A 22,880-nucleotide genomic window follows, 5' to 3' on the forward strand; every position below is an offset into this window, starting at 1 on the left:
TTGCAGACACTTTCACATTCAACCCTAACTTGCGACTTTTTTTCAACATTGTTCTCTACTTGTTGAGTAAATTTGCAGATCTCTTACTCTTAATGTCATTAGTTTCAAATATTTGTTTCCATAACGGAGACTACAGTGGACTCGGACAGATTTTACTTTCTACACAGTGGGCCCAACTAATGTTGTTACCAACTGCAAATTCTAAATGGGAAGCATTCAGAATAATAAAAATAATCATAGTAGCTATGAGCCTTTTCATACCAACTATGAAATACTCTTCAAGGTGTAGACCTAAATGGATGTTAGATGAAGAAATAAGACTTATTGCAGAGAAGAAAAATACATGGGATGCATATAAACTATCAGGTGATACAGAAGGCTAGGGTAGATGTTATTTGTTATTTGTTTGTTATTTGGTTTTTAGGAGCATTAGCAACTAAGGCCATATTGCTCCGGGATATGCGGTGGTCATTCCCTGACCTTTCCGCATCCTCCGCATTTGGTGGTGACGGGCTCGAACCCCGGTCTAAATCAAGAAGCGTGTGCTACGCACTGCTGCTCCTTCCCACCTGGCTACGGAGGCGCCTCACTAGGGTAGATGTGAACTAATCTGCACCCTGGGGGCTCACATCTGGTGAGTATGGGCTTGGCACACCACCCAGGGTCCTGAGCTGGATATCATCATTCTTCTGTTTCTTGGTGATTCCCTTCTACTTCCCCCCCCCCTCTCTCTCTCTCTCTCTCTCTCTCTCAGAGTAACTCAGGAATTGTTTTTTTTTTTTTTTTTTGGCTGGTGCAGCATAAGCCTCAGGCTTCCTTGCACCATATAGCTAATAATAATAATAATACAATACAATACAATACAATACAATACAATACAATTTATTTTTATCAAGAGAATTTTACAATAAATAAACTTGTTAAGAAAAGTAAATTTCTTGACAAGTTGTAATTCTTCATTTACAAATAATAATAATAATAATAATAATAATAATAATAATGGGTGTGAAGATCTCTCTACCCCATGCTGTAAAATTCATGTGTTGCCTCTGTCTTTCTCCCAACTCCACTAATTACTTAGAACTCTTTGACTTCCTTTCTTTGAAACATGACTCTCTCCACCACAACTTTCCTAACAGTGAAGTTATTTTACTTGCTGATTTTAATGTTCATAATTCCAGCTGGCTTCCATTTACCAGCAACATGGACCCAGCAAGTTGAGATGCTGAAACTTTTGCAATTACTAATGACCTTGCACAGACTGTCCATTTACCTACCAGAATACCAGACAATCCTAACCACACAGCCAACACTCTTGATCTTTTCCTCACAAACAACTCTTCCAAATACGTGTTTGAGGTGGGTGGTCCTCTTGGCATGTTAGATCACAACTTGGTGATTGTCTTCTCTAATGGAGCCTTTCTCTCATGGTTATTCACACCCGTGTGTTGTTTGGCATTACAAGAATGCAAAATTGGATGATCTGTGAATTTATACTTTTCTTTTCCTCAGTTGGAATACTATTTTTAATATTCTGAAGTCAACATTTGCTCAGATCTTGTCAGTGAATTTATTCTTGCAGGGATGATTTATTCCCCACTCCACCTTAAAATCTTTATCTAAACCATGGTTTTCCAGTAAATTCACTAAAGCTGTTCAAGATAAGAATTTTGCGTATTGTAATTGGTTTGCATCCAAATCTGCAGGTTCATTTTCTGCCTACACTAAAGCTCACAACGGTTGTCAGCTATTAATCAGCACAAACTAGATTTTGAACAGACTAAGAGTAGAAAACTTGCTTCTTGCCCAAACTGTAGTCAAGCATTCTAGTCTCTTTCCAAAGCCATTGGCTACAACTTTTGTGCATCTCTACTTCCACCTCTGTGGGAGTAGAGTAGAGATTAAAGCTGATGGTTCTATTGCTACTTCAGCTAAAGATAAAGCTGACCTGCTAGCATCCTACTTTTGTTTTAACTGTTATATTGATGATATTGGTAAACCATCTCCTATCATTCCAAGTACATTCCATTCAATGTGACCTGTGGTATTCCGTCAAAAGGACATCAGAAGAATTCGGAAAAGTCTTGATGCCAAAAAGGCACCAGGTCCTGATGGTATTACTTGTTCTCAAAACTTGTGCTCCTGAGCTTACTTTTGTTCTGTGTCACCATTTTACACCTTCTTATTATACTGGTATTTTTCCTTCTGTTTAGAAATTTGCTCGTATCCAGCAAGTTCATAAAAAGAGTGACAAATCTCTCCCATCCAATTATTGTCCCATTGCACTTACTTCTGCTCTTTCTAAAGTAATGGAGAAATCCATTAATCACCAACTCCTAAACTACCTAGAAACCTTCCATCTGATCAATGATTGTAAGTATGGATTCCATCAGTGTTGATCCACTGGTGATATACTGGCTTATGTTACTCACCTATGGACAAATTTAGTCGAAAAGTTTGGTGAGATTCAAGCAGTTCTCTTGAAATTTCTAAGGCTTTTGATTGTGTTTGGCCTAAAGGTGTTTTCAATAAGCTTCCATTTTATGGTTTTCCAGCTGTTTTTTGTAATTGGGTAATCAGTTTTCTCTCTTGACTGCTCTCGCTGTTTTCTAACTTCTCCTGTAATGTTGATGTTCCTCAAGGTATCTAGAAACTATTCTTTCTTCCACTCTTTTCCTCTTGTATATTAATGACCTTCTTCCATTGACTGGAAATCCTATCCACAGTTTTGCTGATAATAGCATATTGAAATCCATCTTCCAGTTTGAGAAACCTTGTCCTGCACAAACTGCAACTTCTTGAATATCCACTACCAATTCCTTAAATGTTGATCTCCAGGTAATTTTCCAGTGGAGCAAAGATAACATAGTTAATTGCAATTCTTCTAAAACTCAGTTCTGTCTTATACCTCACAAAAAAGGATTCTTCTGGTCCTATGCTTATCTTTGATGACACTCAGATTTCTAGAAAAGATCACATATCTCTATTAGGATCATATCTCTCTCTATACATATCTCTACATATCTCTACCTGGACTTCTAATCTCCCCCTGGCATAAGCACATTACCAGTATAGCTTCTGCTGTATCTAAAAAACTGGGTTTTCTTTTTACTCTCAGCATTACTTTTCTTCTAAACTCACTCTGTACCAATCTGAAATCCACCCTACCAATGGAATATTGTTCCTGCATCTGGGGCAGTGCCCCCAAACCTCTCTCAGGCTTCTAGACTCTGTTCAAAAAACAGTTAGAATAATTAATGACCATTCTCATACAAAGTCTCTCCATGCTCTGTCTCATGGACATTCTGTTTCTTCTGCATGCCTTTTCTGTAGATACTTCCATGGATACTGTTCTTTCAAATTGGCTCCTATAATTCCCCTGTCTCTTTCAAACCCATCCAAACATATGCCACAACCAGTCAGCATCTTTTTACTGTCCAACTTCGAACTCACAGAATCAATTTTTCTTCTTCCTCATTTATTCCTTCAACTTTTGTTTTCTGGAACAACCTCTCTTCACTTGTATTTCCTGAAAATTACAATCTACAGAAAGTCCAATCGACAAGTATCTTCTTTCATCTTCTCAACCTTCAACCTACACACAGTACTAAGTGCTATAGGTTCTAATACTTTTCACATTTGAGATTTTCATAAAAAAAATAATAATTAAAAAAACTTTATTCCCTTTCAGGAAATACTCTGGAAACCAAACCCTCCACCCTATTCCCCAATATCACAGTACTGTTTGCCCTGGTCAGTTAGTGACTAGATTGTCATGATCACCAAGAAACATAAAATACATGTGAGATTTTCAGTTGCAGAAGTTACTGTTAACATTTTTAATTGTTGAAAAGCATAATGATGCTATTTCCAAAATCCTTTTAGAAAACAACACAGTTCTTCTCCAAGGGAAGAGCCATTCTTTCCTTCCAAGCAGTACTCTAGAAACTAAACCCCTTCCCCAATATCACAGTATTGTATGTGCTAGTCAGTTAGTGACTAGATTGCCAGGATCATCAAGAAACATAAAATACAAGTGAGATTTTCAGTAGCGAAAGTGGTACAACTTCTCAGATTCCCCCAACCCCATCACTTCTCCATTGAAAAAACATCATACATTAGTCAGATTTAAATTAGGAAAAAATAGATGAGTACAAAGATGTTTTTTATGGCTGTATTTCTACATTTGATCTAGCTTCATTTCTATTGAAACCAGACATCACTGGATTTTATTCCTAACTACAAGATGCAAGGCAAATTCAGATGCAAATCCTTCATAAGAGTGCTTTTAAACATAAACAAAAATAAAGGCTTATGATTCTGAATAAAGATTTGCAGATTGTTGACTCAGGTTTTAGACTTGAATTGATCAGAAGTAAATCCATCATCCACTGAGGACTCCAATATTCCTCAACAATAATTAAGATCAAAAAGAACAGTGAAGATTACAAAATGCCACTCAGCATCCCCACCCAAGTGTAATATACTGACCACAGCTCAAGCCAGAGTTCCCAACAGGACTGTAGACATGTTCAAAACCAGTAGCTCTTTCTCTGTCATGTGGACCTCCATAGGGTCCGAGACTTGCCAGCTTGTTTTGCTTGTAGTCTTAGTGTAGTATTGTGATATCATGCTTGTTGACTGATATACAACAGGTATTTTGTTTTATTTTGATTTTTTTTTAATCATAAATTAATATGTAATGTTAGTTAAGATTTATGAAGTGTTCTAAAAATGTTAAAACTGTTGAAAAAATTTAATTTTCGCAACAGTGTTATTTCTTTGTTAAACCACCAAAGTAAGAACGGACTAACCTTATGAAATGATTGATGTTATTAATGTTGATTGTAATTAATCATGTGTGTTATCAAGAAATGTTTTGTCCAGATGCATGTCAATGATTTGAATAAACCCATTATCCACTATGTAATTGAGGGTACAGAACACTACCATATCATAACCTCTAAAAATGAAATATGGACACTTGTAAAAGTGAGAAAACAAAATTTACATTATTGGTTCAGATTTCTGTTAAAAAGTTTATATTTTTTATAGTCTAGCATCTCAAATTGGCCAGCATAAAGAAATGACAAAATACAGTAGTAATACAAGTAAAAACTCGTATTATTTGCTTATAAAGTTGTATGTTCAGGAATTTGGCAAGGAACTCAACTAAATTTATATATTGTAATTTTAATTAAAAGTTTATTATTAAATTTATTTAACATTTTTTAAAAAGTTTTTCATATAATTGTATATATTTAGGTACATACGAGAAAGTAGCTGAAGAGGAAGAAGAAATATATGAAGTAATCAATATACACAAACTAAAGAGTGCTGTTCCAAATCTCAGAGTTGTTAATTTATATGGAATCATTTTTGTGGATGACAGTCACGTAGAAGCATTTAGTAGCAACTGTATCCAGTTAGAATGTTTATCACTTAATTATTGCCAGAAGTTTACAGGTTCAACCCTAAAGCTTCTTTTATCACGCTGCAAAAAACTAAAATGTCTTCTGATGCACCAGACAGGTACTACTCATTTTGCTGTATTACAAACCTAAATTAAAATTTATTATTTTGTTTTCTCAGTAATATAAATTGCTGGTAATATATGGGATCCTTCATATTAATAGCAAAAGACAACTTTTTTGTTAATGTATATGGGATCATTTTTGTGTATAACAGTCATGCAGTGGTATTTAGTGGTAGCTCTATCTAGTTAGAATGATTGGTACTTGATATTATCAAAAGTTTACAGGTTCATCAGATTATGCCAGCTTTACAGGTTGTAGGTAAAGAAACATATTTTATCTGCTACCACTTTTTTATCAGAAATTATGATTTGTGACATATCTCTTAAAAATACATTTAAGGAAATAAATTTAAATAAATGGAAGGAAGTGAATGTATATTCTTAGATTTATTTAAGGTTTTAATATTGTTAAGGACATTTATAAATCCAAGGATTTTCTTATATAAGAATGTGAAATCGATAAATAAAGAAATAAAGTATAGTAACTTAAAATTTATTTAGAGTTAGAGATGAGCCTAATTAGCATCTGACATTCCCACTCACGAGAATAATGAGCAGCATGAAAATTTGCACAAAAAAGGCTATGATGATATACAACAATGTACCATTGTAATTTTTTATATGCTTTATTTACTTTATATAGTGAGTTGTAGAATTTTAGACAATTTCCACAAAATCTTTTCATTGTTAATTAAAAGAAAATACTTTTAAGGTATTGTCATTTAGAAATTTCTTTTAAGCTGTTATGGAGTTATATATTAAATTTACTTTAGTATGAAGCATTACATGTGCCCATGGGATATTTTATTAGGAACACTGTGCTTCTCTAAGGATGCTGAGTATGTATATATTAAGCTTACAGCAGTCATCTCCAGCAATTATTTATGCTACATTTTTAATAGAAAAATAGAGAATTTGTAGCCTAAGCAATTTTGAATGTGAAATGATAGGATTGTGGTGGTTGTTATTGTTGTATTTGAGGATTTTTTGCACAAGGTACTATAGGGTCGTGGAATGACCACAACAGCAGTTATGGTCATATGCTTCCACAATCAGTATTATGAGTGTATCAGGTGAGAAAATAAGCAGTCAGTACAAAGAACTGAACCAAGATCAACTTCCTCCACTATTTATAATTTCATTACTGAAACTGGAGCTGTGACTGATTCAGAATAACAATATTTTGAGCAATAGTAATAATAATAGTAATAGAGACATGTGATGCAAGAAAGCAAGTGTATCAGCTTATGTAGCATCAGCCAAAAAAAAAAAAAAAAAATTAATTCACACAATCATTCCCTCTAAATGTTTGTCCAGTTCCTCCTTGAATTTATCTAAGCTATCAACTTCCACAAGCACCAGATGGAAGTTTATCCAGCAATTAACGACCCGCTGGCTAAAGGCAAATTTCCGCACATCTATTCTACACTGTCTTTCCTCAATTTGAATTTATGCCCCCTTAGGTTCATAATCTGAGCAAGTGGAAGAATCCCATCAGAATTGTTTGTTATTTGTTTGTTATTTGGTTTTTAGGAGCATTAAGCAACTGAGGCCATATTGCTCCGGGATATGCGGTGATCATTCCCTGGCCTTTCGGCATCCTCCGTATTTGGTGGTAACAGGCTCGAACCCCGGTGTAATCAAGAAGCGTGTGCTACGCACTGCTGCTCCTTCCCACCTGGCTATGGAGGCGCGCCATCAGAATTCAGCATGCTCAACCCATTCAAGGCTTTATACACCTCAATCAGATCACCTTGCAGGTGCCTAGTCTCCAGCCGCTGCAAGTTGCAGAACTCAACCCTCTCTTGGTAAGAGGATCCCTTCATTCCCCTCAATAATCTTGTTGCCCTTCTCTGTACATGCTCAAGCAAATCTACATCCTTCCTAAATTGAGGCCTCCAGACCTGTATGCAGTACTCAAGGCATGGCCTGACCATTGCCTTATACAGAGGGACAATCACCTCCTTTTCCCTGCTAGCAAAATTCCTATATATCATTGACAAAACCCCATTGATCTGCCCTGGCAGCCTGTCTGCATTGCTCAGAAAACTTCATATCTGACTGCACAATTACTCCCAGGTCTTTTTCATTTTCTACCACCTTAAGTGTAGTACCACATAGTTGGTACGTTTCTCTGGGGTTACTTCTACCCATATGCAGTACTTTGCATTTGTCAAGGTTAAACTTCAGTTGCACTTCTCAGTCCATCTACCCAAATTTTTTAGATCCTGTTGCAGTAGCACACTGCCATTACTGTTATTAACAACCCTGCCAACTTTGTATCATCTGCAAACTTTGCCACTAAGCCTGATATACCTTCATCAATATCATTGATAAACATACAAAACAACACCGAACCCTGTGGAACTCCGCTAATAACATTAGTCCACAAAGAGCAGCGTCCATTGATTACCACCCTCTGTCTTCTTCCACTCAACCATCCTTTTATCCATTGTACCAACTTACCCTTAATACCATTCTGCTCTAATTTGTACAGTAATCTTCCATGCGCAACAGAGTCAAAAGATTTCCTGAAATCCATGTGTATGATATCAAAATTATTTTTTGCATCCAGTTCCTTTTTAACCACATCATAGTATTCATTCAAATTTGTCAGACAAGACTTTCCCTTAACAAACCTATGCCATGTCTGAATTATTGCTGCAGTCTTGTCTAGATGATCCTGCAATGCATCTTTAACCAGTGACTCCATTATTTTACCCAGAACAGAAGTTAAACTAACTGGTCTGTAATTACTTGTGTCACCCTTCAATCCCCCTTTGTGAATTGGGGATACATTTGCACATCTCGAGTCCATGGGGACCTCCCTTGAGTCCAAGGATGTTCTCATAATTATGGCTAAGGGTTTGCTTAGTTCCCTTGCCGTCTCCTTTAATATAACTGGATAGATCCCGTCCACCCCAGGTGCCTTTCTTATATTTAACTTCAACAATTTCTCCGCTACTTTGCTCTCAGTTACTACAAAATCATTAAGCACTCCATATTACAATTTGATAACCTTTTGGCATTTTCCTTCCTTAATAACTCCTCATGTGTGAATGTAGATGCAAAATATTTAGCATTAGCATTAGCATTAGTAGAGGCATATGATGCAAGAAAGCAAGCTTATTCAGCATCAGCCAAAAAAAAAAAAAAAAAAAACCCACTCCCATTTCACCCCTCCGTTCGTTCAAAATACCTGTCCAGTTGAGCTTTAAATTTGTTTAGGCTATCAACTTCAACAACAAATGATGGAAGTCGGTTCCACCAACCAACCACCCGCTGGCCAAAGGCAAATTTCCGCATATCTATCCGACATCCGTCCTTCCTCAATTTGAATTTATGCCCTCTGAGGTGATTATTCTGAGCAAGATGAAGAATCCCATCGGCATTGAGCATGCTCAAACCATTCAAAGCCTTATACACCTCTATCAGATCACCTCGCCGGTGCCTAGTATCCAGACTCTGTAATTTGCAAAACTTAAGCCTTTCTTCGTAAGAGCAACCCTTTGTTCCATTCACTAATCTTGTTGCCCTTCTCTGTACCCGTTCCAGCAGCTCTACATCCTTCTTGAAATGAGGCCTCCAGACCTGTATACAGTACTCAAGATGTGGCCTAACCATTGCCTTATACAAGGGAATAATCACCTCCTTATCCCTGCTAGAAAAATTCCTGTATATCATTGACAAGACACCATGAGCTACTCTTGCAGCTCGTCTGCACTGCTCAGAGAACTTCATATCTGCCTGCACAATTACCCCCAGGTTCTTTTCATTCTCCACCACTGTCAGTGTAGTACCGCAGAGTTGATACGTTGCTCTGGGGTTACTGTTTCCCATATGTAGTACTTTACATTTGTCAATGTTAAACTTCATTTGCCACCTCTCAGCCCATCTGTTCAACCTTTCCAGATCCTGTTGCAGCAGCATAGCGTCAGTAGTTTCCTTAACGACCCTGCCAACCTTTGTATCATCTGCAAACTTGGACATTAAACTTGATATACCATCATCAATATCATTCATAAACACCGAAAACAACAACGGACCCAACACTGAACCTTGAGGAACTCCACTAATAACATTAGTCCACGTTGAGCAGTGTCCATTGATTACCACTCTCTGTCTTCTGCCACTCAACCATCCCCTTATCCATAGCAGCAATTTGCCTCCAATGCCACACTGCTCCAATTTGTGCAGCAGTCTTCCATGTGTAACAGTATCAAAAGCCTTTCTAAGATCCAAATATATAATATCAAAGTTATTCCCTGCATCCAGTTCTTTTGTGACTACATCATAGTATCCAATCAAATTGGTCAGGCAAGACCTGCCCTTAACAAAACCATGCTGCGTCTGAGCTATAACTGAAGTCTTGTCTAGATGATCCTGCAGTGCTTCTTTAACAAGTGCCTCCATTAATTTACCTGGAACAGAAGTTAAACTAACAGGTCTATAATTACTTGTGTCAGCCTTTGATCCTCCTTTGTGAATTGGGGTTACATTTGCACATCTTCAGTCTATGGGTACCTCCCCTGAGTCCAAAGAAGCTCTCATAATTATGGCTAGGGGTTTGCATACTTCTTTTGCTGCTTCCTTTAATATAACTGGATAGATCCCATCCACCCCAGGTGCTTTTTTTATGTTTATCCTCAACAATCTCTCCTCCACTTTCCTCTCAGTTATTACAAAATCATCCAGCTCACTGCCAATGTTTACTTTACCTACATCATTCTCCTTCCCGAATAACTGCTCATGCGTGAATGTAGATGCAAAATACTCGTTTAGATTGTTAGCCACCTGAGCAGGATCCTCAACTGTTGAACCATCAATATCCAGTGGACCAATCTGATTCATCCCTTTCCTTCTTGAGTTCAAATATGTAAAGAACTCTTTTCTGTTTTTCTTTGCATCCTTTGCCAAGGATTTTTCGTAGTCTGCCTTTGCCTGCCTAATCTCCTTTGTGACTTGATTACAGACCAACTTATATCTATCATAGGCTTCCATGTCACCCATTAATTTGTATGTATCCCATGCATTTTTCTTCTCTGCCACATGTCTCATTAGTTCATCTGACAACCATTTAGGCCTAAACCTTGAACAATATTTCTTAGTTGGTATGTAAAGCCTGGTAGCCTCCAAGATTAGTTCCTTGAATGCTTCCCATTTTGAGTTTGCTGTTGGTAACATCATCAGTTGGTCCCACTGTATAGAATTTAAATACTGTCTCAGACCATCATAGTCGCCTTTACGAAAACAAAAACCCTTCCCTTTACCTCTGATGGTAGTTACCTCCTTGAGTAAATCCCACTTCAACACACTGTGATCACTGCCACCTAGTGGTTCATTTATCTGCAGATTCTTAATGCATGAAGAATCACTACTGATAATCAGATCAAGAGTATTGCTCCCTCTTGTTGCCTCATGAACATGCTGATGTAGAAAACAATCATCCAATAAATCCACAAAAGCCTTGCTAGTGTGCGAGTGACCAACCCACAAATTCCAGTCAATATCTGGGAAATTAAAATCCCCCATTATAAGACTCTGATTTAGTGGTCCACTCTATTTCCCTGTACAATATCTTATTATACTCATCAGAGTCATTAGGCCTATAGCACACTCCTACTCTCAATTTTGATTTCCCTATGCTTATGTCACACCAAACTGACTCGACACTGCCCTGCCACTGATGTCGACTGGCTTCACTTCCTTGGACTTTATGTGTTTCTTAATTAATAGCATAACCCCTCCTCCCCTCCTGTCCTGTCTATCCTTCCTATACACATTGTATTCCCCAAATTCCAGTTCCGCATTACTTATATCTGTGTGACACCACGTCTCTGATATCCCAACAATATCTGCCTTTGATGTTTTGAGCAATAGCTCAAATTCATCAAATTTATTTACCAAACTCCTAGCATTGGTGTACACGCAGGTATACATGCACCTGTTTCTATTCTTAGCTACCCTAACACAACCCATGTGTTTACTTGTACCGCAATGACTACCAGCAGTCTCTGAAATATCCTGCATCTTGTTTTTCAGGCTTTTGCTCATTTCAATAGAAGCAGTGCAAGAATCACTTCCACCTCTGTCAGTGGCTACTGTTAATCTATTAGTCCTTGTATCCCCCCCAACTAGCAGTTTTCCGACCCACCTAACACTGCCTCGACAGCATCAGCAAAAATTCTTGCACCCTTTCTATTTAAGTGTATCCCATCCCTGTAGAAGCAATCTCTCCTGTTAACAAGTACAGTCCAGGCTGAAAAAAATTCTACCCCTTGAGCCTTGCACAATCCCTCCAGGGCCGAATTGATCGACAAGGCTCTCATCATATACTCCCTCCTATCGTGTCTGGGCAGAATTGCAGACACTTTCAAGTTCAACCCTAATTCACGGCTTTTTTTCAACAGTGACCTGTACTTGCTAAGTAATTCCGCCGGTCTCCTACTCTTAATATCATTAGTGCCAACGTGTACAACTATATCACCTTTTGTGCCCTTAAAAGATGATATCCGCTCTACAACGTCATCAACCTTTGCCCCTGGCAGACATACCCTGGTCCTATTCCACCTATCCTCTTTACAAAGCATGTTCCCCGTTTCCCTGACAATAGAGTCACCAACAACTACTAGTTCCTGTGGGACCAGAGCATTCTGCCTAGGGGGCTGCCTCTGTGTTGCCTGATGACCAAGTGCAAGCTCTGGCGTTGATGTGGGCAGCTGAGAGCTTGATGGGCCCCTCAATTTATTTCCTTCGAGGGCATCCACCCTGTCCTTCAAGGTCTCATAAAGGCCCATAACAACGCTGAGTTGTCGCCTGATTTCCTTGCAGTCCTTACCCCGTGCACACACAAAGACATCCCCCTTTTCAGTACCATGTCCCGTACCCGACTGCTCCGCAAACATCAAGCAAACAGTGCATTTTAAAAGACTGTGATTCAGAGGGCAACTGCCCCCCTCAGTTCTCCCCTGAACCACAGCACTCCCATTAGCTTGAGCCTTTTGCTTTGCTGCTCTGGTCAGAGTCATGATTCCGATTTAATTCAATAAAATTCAAAACAAAAATTAAATCCTTAAGTTATATCCCAAAACAGTTATGTTATATATATTTTTTTTCGGTATCTAGTGTTTTCTTCGAGTTCCCTTTATACAACTTCCGTATCACGTGTACCACTATAGTTATGTATTAATTATTTGTTACGATTAAGTCGTTATATATATATAGAGTTAAAAGTACAATATAATTGACAATAAAGTTTATCAAGATTAATAGATTTACTGATTAATTGACAATATTATATTATGAACTTTACTACACTAAGCTTATGCTATCGTATAAAAATGGCGGGAATTCACGAACGGTATTTCTACGGACTCGTAAGTATTGATTAACTTCCAAATCTCGCTATCTCAATTTAGAATAAACTAAGGATCCTGACTAGGTCTATAATCTACTTATAGAAGATCATTTGATATAACAATTGGTTAATAAATCGACTAAATTTGGTTAAAAAAAAAAAAGACCTCTCGTTCAATTTGTGACACGTGGATTTGATACCGTTACCGATACTAAGTAATATCTACAAAATCTCTGTCTAAGTTAAACTTTAAACTAAGTATCGTAACTAGGAATATAAAGCTACTCTAGAAAATAAGTTAATATGACAATTTAAACTAATAAAGCAGAAAATAAATCAGGAAAAACTTCTCTGTTTTCAAGAGCTTTAAGGAGCAATGACCGCACAGGCTAACCTCGCACCCAGATATTTAGTTTGTTAGCTTGTTAGCTACCAACTAACAAACATTTAGTTTGTTAGCTACCTGAGCAGGATCATCAACAGTCGAACCATCGATATTAAGTGGACCAATCTGATTCATCCCCTTCCTTTTAGAGTTTATATAAGTAAAGAAATCCTTGCTGTTTTTCTTAGCATCCTTTGCCAAAGATTTCTCGTAATCTGCCTTTGCTTGTCTAATCTCCTTTGTGACATGATTACAGACTAGCTTATATCTGCAATAGGTTTCTGTGTTGCCTGATAATTTATATGCATCCCATGCATTTTTCTTCTCTGCCACGAGTTTCATTAGTTCATTTGACAACCATTTAGGCTTAAACCTTGAACAATATTTCTTAATAGGTATGAAATATCTAGTAGTTTCCACAATTAATTCCTTGAATGCTTCCCACTTAGAATTTGCTGTTGGTAACATCATCAGTTGGTCTCACTATATAGAATTTAAAAACTGTCTGAGACCACTGTAGTCGCCTTTATGGAAACAAAAACCCTTTCCTTTACCCCTGATGGTAATTATATCTTTAATAAATCCCACATTAGTGGTTCCGTTATCTGCAAATTCTTATTACACAAATGATCACTGCTGATAACCAGATCAAGAGTATTATCCTCTCTGGTTGCCTCTCGAACATGCTGCTGTAGAAAACAATCATCCAATAAATCCACAAAAGTCTTGCTAGTGTGCGAGTGACCAATCCACAAGTTCCAGTCAATATCTAGGAATTTAAAATCTCCCGTTATAAGACATTCTGATATATTGCATTGTCCATCTATGTCAGCTGGATGCACTTCCTTTGATTTTGTTTTTCTTAATTAACAACAAAACCCCTCCTCCCTTTCTATCCTTTCTGTACACATTGTACTCCCCAAATTCCAATTCTGCATTTCTAATATCTGTGTGACACCACATCTCTGATATTCCACCTTTGATGTCTTGACCAACACTTCAAATTCATCAAATTTATTTACTGTACTTCTAGCATTGGTATACATGCTAGAAGTACAGTAAATATATGCACCTATTCTTATTCTTAGTTACCTTTACCCATCCCATATATTTATTTGTTTCATGATGACTGCCATCAGTCCCCGAAACTCCCAGCACCCCTCGCTTCAGGCCACTGTGCTTATTCTAATAGACGTAGCGCAAGAATCACCTTCACCTCTTCCTGTGGCTACTTTTAACGTTTTAGTCTGTGAATTCCCCCCCCCCCCACAAGCTAGCAGTTTTCTGACCCACATCAGCAAATATTCTTGCACCTTTTCTATTTAAGTGTTTCCCATCCCTGTAGAAGCAGTCTTAACAATATTTGTAGCCATGTAAATTGAGATCCCAAAATAAAACTTGGTTATTATTATGTTTTCTGGTATGTAGCTTAATATGGTTATCAGAACATTTATATATTTTTACATTAACTTACTTATGATCCCGTACACAGATTACTTAAAGTGTTATAAAAAAAAAAAAAAAAAACTGCTGAATTTCTGTTGGTGCAGTTTTAATGAAATGTAGGATGTCTTGACAAATTTTTTTTTAATTTTTAAAAATCTTTTTAATTATCAATTTCATGAAAATCTATTCACTTAGAGTCAATTTATCACATGCAGATGGATGGTAAAGACAATATGTGCTTTTTGCATTTGCAAATGCACTTATAAAATGTCTACTACATTCATTCTTAAATCTCTTTGGTTTCCATACCTCCAAGGTATTTTCTTGAAATCTCGCCCTGTGATCCTGAGATAAAGTTTTGTAAAAGAAGTGTAATCTGTAGCATTCATGGGAGACCATTGTAGTGCTGGATTATTATTATATTCCAGATTATTGGACATTTATCTAAAATGCTTATAAAGTCATTTAGTAATCCAAAGTTTTTTACGTCTGTGTGCTACTTATTTTGTATTTTATGTAGCTTTACTTTTATGCAATAAAATAATAAAAACCACATAAAAGTACAGAGACAAAATTAACAGTAGAATCACCTTCGTTTCAGTTTTTATTTTTGCTCTTTAATGTCATATATAGTAGAAGGGCCAACATTAAACTCAACTATCATAACATTAACTTTTGACAATTCTCTGTATCCCATTTGAAAACATTGCTGTAGCTTTTCAATGCAGCATGTATGTCAAACTCATACTATGATATAATTTGATGGTCTGGTGATAATTAAAAAATTATGTGAAAACTAAAAGTTTTTAAATCTATTTAACTGATTAACTTTTATCCTATATGCTAAATTAATTATAAATTATTACAGTGCAAAATGAAAAACAATATAAAGCAAAGGGCTGATCTCAGAGTTACAACTTCTTGAATTACATACAGAATGCATATGAATAAAGCTCCTTAATATGTGGTATAATGCTACTGTGAATGAACAATTTTCAAATATTTATATTTATATATTTTTTTTCCTCATAATATATGAATGTATAAAATTTGCTTTCTCAATTGTTTACAAGCATGCAGACTAAATGCATTATGTCAGCTAATGCCCTGTGTAAGAACTGCAGATTGACTAACTCTTGAGTTTCACTGCCACTAACTACCAGTGAATCACCAATTTTGCCTGACAAGCAGCAGCAGCAGGCAATCCTATAACTTTCTAATAAATTCTTCCCTGTCATAAATTAGATGCCTCCGTAGCCAGGTGGGAAGGAGCAGCAGTGCGCAGCACACGCTTCTTGATTAGACCGGGGTTCAAGCCTGTCACCACCAAATACGGAAGATCCGGAAAGGTCAGGGAATGACCACCGCATATCCCGGAGCAATATGGCCTTAGTTGCTAATGCTCCTAAAAACCAAATAACAACAAACAAACATGTCATAAATTAATTAAAGAATGCAATCATATATGATTCTATAACTGTATATGTTGCACAATTGCTATGTTCACTTCAAAGTTTGAGTGTCATAAGAATTTTTTTTGCTGTGCTTTCTTACATAATTTGCCACTACCACTACTAATAATAAAATAATAATAAATCTACATCCTTCACATCAACATTCAGGAAGGCAAAAAAAAAAAATTGTATGATGTGCTGATAGCTCCACTTGGATGCTTGTTTATTAGATTTTCTGGATAATCAGATGTTAGGTTATTGGATTTTACTGTACTTGTTTACTTTAAATGGCATTATTAATTGAAATTTAAATGTATAAAATTAAAGTTTTATGAGTTAAATTATATGAAAATGAATAATATTTCAATTGTTCATTAATTTTTCATTATCCAGTTGATATCAAAGTAGTTTTACATACACTAATAACATGAAATAATGATTTTTGGTTCTTTTATGTCAATATAGGTTTAAAAAGTGAACATGTAACAGCAGCAGAATGGGAAAAAACAAACCTTCAAGAACTAGACATTACCGCAACAGAGCTAACAACCGAGTGTCTCATTGACTTGTTAACTCGTATCCCTACGCTTCGTTACCTAAGTGCTGGTCAACAGGATGGTTTTACTGATCAGGTTAGTTATTTTACTCTAGCTACTTTATTAAATACAGAGTTATCCATTTATCTCACAACTACCAGCCAACAGTATGTACCATGGTAATTATAGGAATAAAACACATGATGTTGTTGAATATAGAGTGATATATTTTTAGCCAAGTGGAAGAAGATGGTTTTATTGGGCAGTGACATTTGAAAGAAGCACAGCATTTATTAGGTATGCATATTATGTGTTTCCCCCAAGAAGAATGTATGTTTATTTTGGAACATTATCTGTGGTGTTATCATTATCTTACTTCATCATTGGGATTGTGTCTCCTGATAAGGGACATTCTGCAAACTCATACTCAACCATTTGACCAGAAAAGTGCATAGCATTGCACTCCATTAGACCTCTTTCTGTGATTTTAGAATAAATATTAAATAATAGTAATAATAAGAGTAATGGAGGCATGTGATGCAAGAAAGCAATCATACGAGCTTATCTACATCAGCCAAAAAAAAAACCATCCATTCCCTCTAAAAGTTTGTCCAGTTCCTCCTTGATTTTATTAAACTATCAACTTCCACAACGACAGATGGAAGTTTATTCCAGCAATTAACCACCCACTGGCTAAAGGAAAATTTCTGCACATCTATTCTACAACTGTCTTTCCTCAATTTGAATTTAAGCCACCTCAGGTTCGTAATCTGAGCAAGCAGAAGAATCCTATCAGAATTCAGTGTGCTCAACCCATTCAGATCACCTCACAAGTGCCTAGTCTCCAGCTGCTGCAATTTGCAGAACTTAAGCCTTTTTTGGTAAGCGGACCCCCATTCATTCCCCTCACCAATCTTGTTGCTCTTCTCCATGCATGCTCAAGCAAATCTACATCCTTCCTAAAATGAGGCCTCCAGACCTGTGTGCTGTACTTAAGGCATGGCCTGACCATTGCCTTATAAAAAGGGATAATCACCTCCTTTTCCCTACTAGCAAACTTTCTGTATATCATTGACAACACTCCATGACCTGCTCTGGCAGCCTGTCTGCATTGCTCAGAAAACTTCATATCTGACTGCACAATTACTGCCAGATCTTTTTCATTTTCTATTATCATAAGTGTAGCACCACACAGTTGGTACATTTCTTTGGGGTTACTTCTACCCATATGCAGTACTTTGCATTTGTGAATGTTCAACTTCACATGCCACTTCTCAGCCCATCTGCCCAAATTTTCTAGATCCTGTTGCAGTAACACACTGCCATTACTGTCATTAACAACCCTGCCAACCTTTGTATCATCTGCACACTTCGACATTAAGCCTGATATACCTTCAACAATATCATTGATAAGTACAGGGTGATTCTAAATTATTGTCGGGGTTTCCATGTCCTATAATTTTCAAGCTGGGAAAAACAAAATAAAACTGCTTATGGAATATGAAAGTGCAACTCAAAAAGTTTTATTACCTATAGAATCAATACTCCAGAATGCTAAACAACTTCAACATGGATATCTTACATGACATGTAAGATATCCAAGCGATATTCAATTTCCCTCCAAGTATTCTTTGGCATTTGTGGTGTAACTGTTTCGACTGCAGCAACAATTCTAAGCTTCAGTTCATCGAGGGAGGTCACAGGGATCTTGTATACAATGTCCTTCACGTATTCCCATAAGAAGAAATCAAGTGGCATAAGATCGGGTGAGTGCAGAGATCATGGAATTGGTCCACTATGCCCAACCCAGCACCCACGAAAATGCATGTCAAGAAATTCTCGGACAATAAGAGCCCAATGTGGTGGTGCACCATATTGCTGGAACACCACACTTTTGTGGGCTTCAAGAAAATGCTTCGTGGATTCGATCAACATCTTCCTGAGAAGTGCTTGGTCATCCCGCTCCTTTTCGGTGCAGAACACTACCAGTATCTTGAAATTGCTTTAACCAACATTGGATAGCATTATCTGAAGGTGGATCTTTTCCATACTGAGTTCCGTAATGATGTTGCATTGTGATAAAGACTTTGTTTCGAAAAACCAAAGTACGCACATTGCCTTCTCTTGAACAGTCACCATTTTGAAGTAATGCCGTCAATATCTCACAGACATCAATACGGCGAGGACAGCATTTTCAAATAAAACTTTTTGAGTTACACTTACATATTTCATAAGCAGTTTTATTTTGTTGTTTCTGGTTTGAAAAAAAAGGCCACGGAAACCCCAAAATTAATTTAGAATCACCCTGTATACAAAACAGTGGGGCCCAACACTAAATCCTCGGGGACTCCACTAATAACATTAGTCCACGAAGAGCAGCGTCCATTGATTACCACTTTCTATCTTCTCCCAGTCAACCACCCTTTTATCCATTGTAGCAACTTACCCTTAATACCATACTGCTGCAATTTGTACAGTACTCTTCCATGCACAACAGTGTCAAAAGCTTTCCTGAAATCCAAGTATATAATATCAAAATTATTTTTTGCATCTAGTTCCTTTGTAACCAATCAAATTTGCCAAACAAGACTTACCCTTAACAAACTCATTCTGTGTCTGAATTAATACTGCAATCTTGTCTGGATAATCTTGCAATGCATTTTTAATCATTATTTTCCATTATTTGTAATTACTGGTCTGCAATTACTCGTGTCACTCTTAGATCCCCCTTTGTGAATTGGGCATACATTTCCACATCTACAGTCTGTGGGGACCTCCCCTGAGTCCAAGGATGCTCTCATAATTATGGCTTAGGGTTTGCTCAGTTCCCTTGCTGTCTCCTTTAATATAACTGAATAGATCTCATCCACCTCGGGTGCCTTTCTTATGTTTAACTTCAACAATTTCTCCTCCACTTTTCTCTCAGTTATTACAAAATCATTCAGCACCCTGTTACAGTTTGATAGGCGCAATATGGTCATAGCAGCCCTTGCGCCAATAAATCCCACTCCAACAAACAACCAACAGTTTGATAAACTTCCAGCATTTTCCTCCCTTAATAATTCCTCATGTGTGAATGTAGATGCAAAATACTCATTCAGATTATCAGCTATATGAGCAGGATCATGAACAGTCGAACCATTGATATCAAGTGTACTACATATGGGAAACAGTAACCCCAGAGCAACATATCTGTGGTACTACACTGACAGTGGTAGAGAATGAAAAGGACCTGGAGGTAATTGTGCAGGCAGATATGAAGTTTTCTGAGCAGTGCAAACGGGCTGCAAGAGTAGCTCATGGTGTCTTGTCAATGATATTTAGGAATTTTTCTAGCAGGGATAAGGAGGTGATTATTCCCTTGTATAAGGTAATGGTCAGGCCACAACTTGAGTACTGTATACAGGTCTGGAGCCTCACTTCAAGAAGGATGTAGAGCTGCTGGAACAAGTACAGAGAAGGGCAGCAAGATTAGTGAATGGAACAAAGGGTTGCTCTTACGAAGAAAGGCTAAGTTTTTCAAATTACAGTGTCTGGAGACTAAGCACCAGCAAGGTGATCTGATAGAGGTGTATAAAGCCTTGAATGGTTTGAGCATGCTCAATGCTGATGGGATTCTTCCTCTAGCTCAGAATAATCACCTGAGAGGGCATAAATTCAAATTGAGGAAAGACAGATGTAGGATAGACGTGCGGAAATTTGCCTTTAGCCAGCGGGTGGTTGGTTGGTGGAACAGACTTCCATCCCTTGTAGTGGAGGCTGATAGCCTAAATAAGTTTAAGGCTCGGCTGGACAGGTATTTTGAACGAACAGAGGGGTGAAGTGGGAGAGGGTTTTTTTTTTTTTTTTGGCTGATGCCACATAAGCTTGCTTCCTTGCATCATATGCCTCTACTAATGCTAATGCTAAAAGTGGACCAATCTGATTCATCCCCTTCCTTCTAGAGATTATATCAGTAAAGAAGTCCTTGCTGTTTTTCTTAGCATCATTTGCCAAAGATTTCTCATAATCTTTGGCAATCTCCTTTGCCTAATCTCCTTTGTGACTTGATTACAGACTAGTTTATATATGCCATAGGCTTCTGTGTTGGCTGATAATTTATATGCATCCCATGCATTTTTCTTCTCTGCCACAAGTCTCATTAGTTCATCTGACATCCATTTAGGCCTCAATGGATGTCTAAGAGGGTGCTGACTGTCTTTACAAGTTACAGCTGTGAATTACATATTCCAAAAAAGCATAATATTGCCTTCAACCTCCAAGAACAGTGGTTCTTGGACCCTAGAGTAATACAGAGTTACAAATGCCTGAAATTGCTTCCAACAATCAAATTTTTCTGAAATTCTTGTAAACTAGATAATGTGGTCTGTATCTGCTATTGGTGTTTGGTACTTTGTTGATATTTTGAGTTGCTCCAACTTTATACAGGGCTGATGATATATGCTTCACTAGTATTAGAGGCATATAGAAATATTTTTTAGATCATTATATTAGGAAAGGCAAGTGTGATTCCCCCTTAAGTTTGTCTGAGCAAGAGTGAGGAAGCCATTAGCATTTGGTTTACTCAACCGATTCAAAGCCTTAAACAACTCCATCAAGTCTCCTTGCTAGTGCCTAGTTTCCAGATTTTGCAATTTACAGAACTGTAGTCTTTCCACTATTAATAATCACTGTCTTCTGCTACTTTTACCACTCAAACATCCCTTTATCCATAGTAGTAACATGTCCCTAACTGCCCACCCTTCTCCAATTTATACAGAAATCTTTCATGTAAAACAATATCAAAGCCTTTCTCAAATGTAAGTATATGATGTCAAAATTATTTTTTTTCATCTAGTTAACAAAGAAATTTAGTCATGATAGCCAATCAGATTGGTCAGACAAGAACTCCTCTTAACAGATCCATTTTGTATTGCCATACAACTGCATTCTGCCAAGATGGTCTTGCATGATTTCTTTAACCACTGACTTTTATTATTTTCCCTGGAACAAAAGTCCAGCCTATAGGTCTATAATTACTCACCTCACCCTTTGATCCCTCTTTGTGAATGGGGAAGACATTTGCACACCTGCCTCTATAGAGACTTCCCCTGAATCCAGGGATACTGTCATAATTATGACAAGATTTGTTTGCCTCTTTTTCCTGCTGTTTTTAAAATAATTGCATAGATTCCATTAGCTATAGATATCTTATTTACTTTTAGCTTCAACAGTTTCTCTTACACTTTTCTCTGAGTTATGACAGTCATTTAGCTCCAGGTTGCAATTTTTTATACTTCTGGCTACCATTCCTTATAAGAGGTATTCTTCAAAGTCATGCTCAACCATCTGACCACAATGGTGTATAGCATATCAGTGCACTTCACTGGATCTCTTTCTGTGATTTTAAAATTTCTTAAAATCTTCAAAAAAATAACTTCTAAAACTTCTTCACTTCTAAATGTAGATAAAAAATATTTATTCAATTTGTCAGAAACCTCAGCAGGATCAGTAACATTTATATTAGGGCGCCTCCATAGCCAGGTGGGCAGGAGCAGCAGTGCGTAGCACACGCTTCTTGATTAGATCGGGGTTCGAGCCTGTGCCCACCAAATACGGAGGATGCGGAAAGGTCAGGGAATGACCACCGCATATCCCTGGAACAATATGGCCTTAGTTGCTAATGCTCAAGTTTGCTTAACAAACAACATTTATATCAATCTAGTAGACCAATGTGATTCATCCCTTTCCTAACATGTTTCTTGTATTCTGTCTATCTTGTGAACTCCTCTGACCGTTTGGTCGTCCCGGAGTATAAACAGAAAATTTATTATTATTTACTATTAGTGGACATGCACCTTTTCTTACTCTTATTTACACTAACACAGCCCATGTATTTACTTTTTTCAAGATGGCTCACAGCAGGGCTTGAAATTCCTGACACCTTGCTTACGATGGTGATGCCTGTTCCAATAGAAGAAGTACAAGAATCACTTTCACCTCTGGCTGCAGCTCTATTTCATCTATTAGTCTATGTATCCCCCAAAGCTATCAGTTTTCTGACCCACATAACACTAGATTGATAACATCAGTGAATATTTTTGCAGCCCTTTATTTAAATGTATCCCATTCCTGTAAAAACACTCTCTCCTGTTAACAAGCACAGACCCCACTGCGAAAAATTCTA

The 22,880-nt window shown here is 37.3% G+C and overlaps 1 protein-coding gene across 2 annotated transcripts in view; it reads left to right on the forward strand.

Moving 5' to 3' along the window:
• Window positions 1–22,880, forward strand: part of FipoQ (F-box/LRR-repeat protein FipoQ) — a 177,943-nt gene that overhangs the window by 137,493 nt on the left and 17,570 nt on the right. For both annotated transcript variants that reach the window (XM_090385259.1, XM_090385258.1), the window contains exons 4-5: window positions 5,266–5,532; window positions 16,644–16,810. In XM_090385259.1, coding sequence (XP_090241385.1) covers window positions 5,266–5,532; window positions 16,644–16,810 — 434 coding nt within the window. The remainder of the gene's footprint in view (window positions 1–5,265; window positions 5,533–16,643; window positions 16,811–22,880) is intronic.

Source organism: Mastigoproctus giganteus, chromosome 11 (assembly GCF_048544385.1).
Source record: "Mastigoproctus giganteus isolate SK-2022 chromosome 11, ASM4854438v1, whole genome shotgun sequence".
NCBI lineage: Eukaryota > Metazoa > Arthropoda > Arachnida > Uropygi > Thelyphonidae > Mastigoproctus > Mastigoproctus giganteus.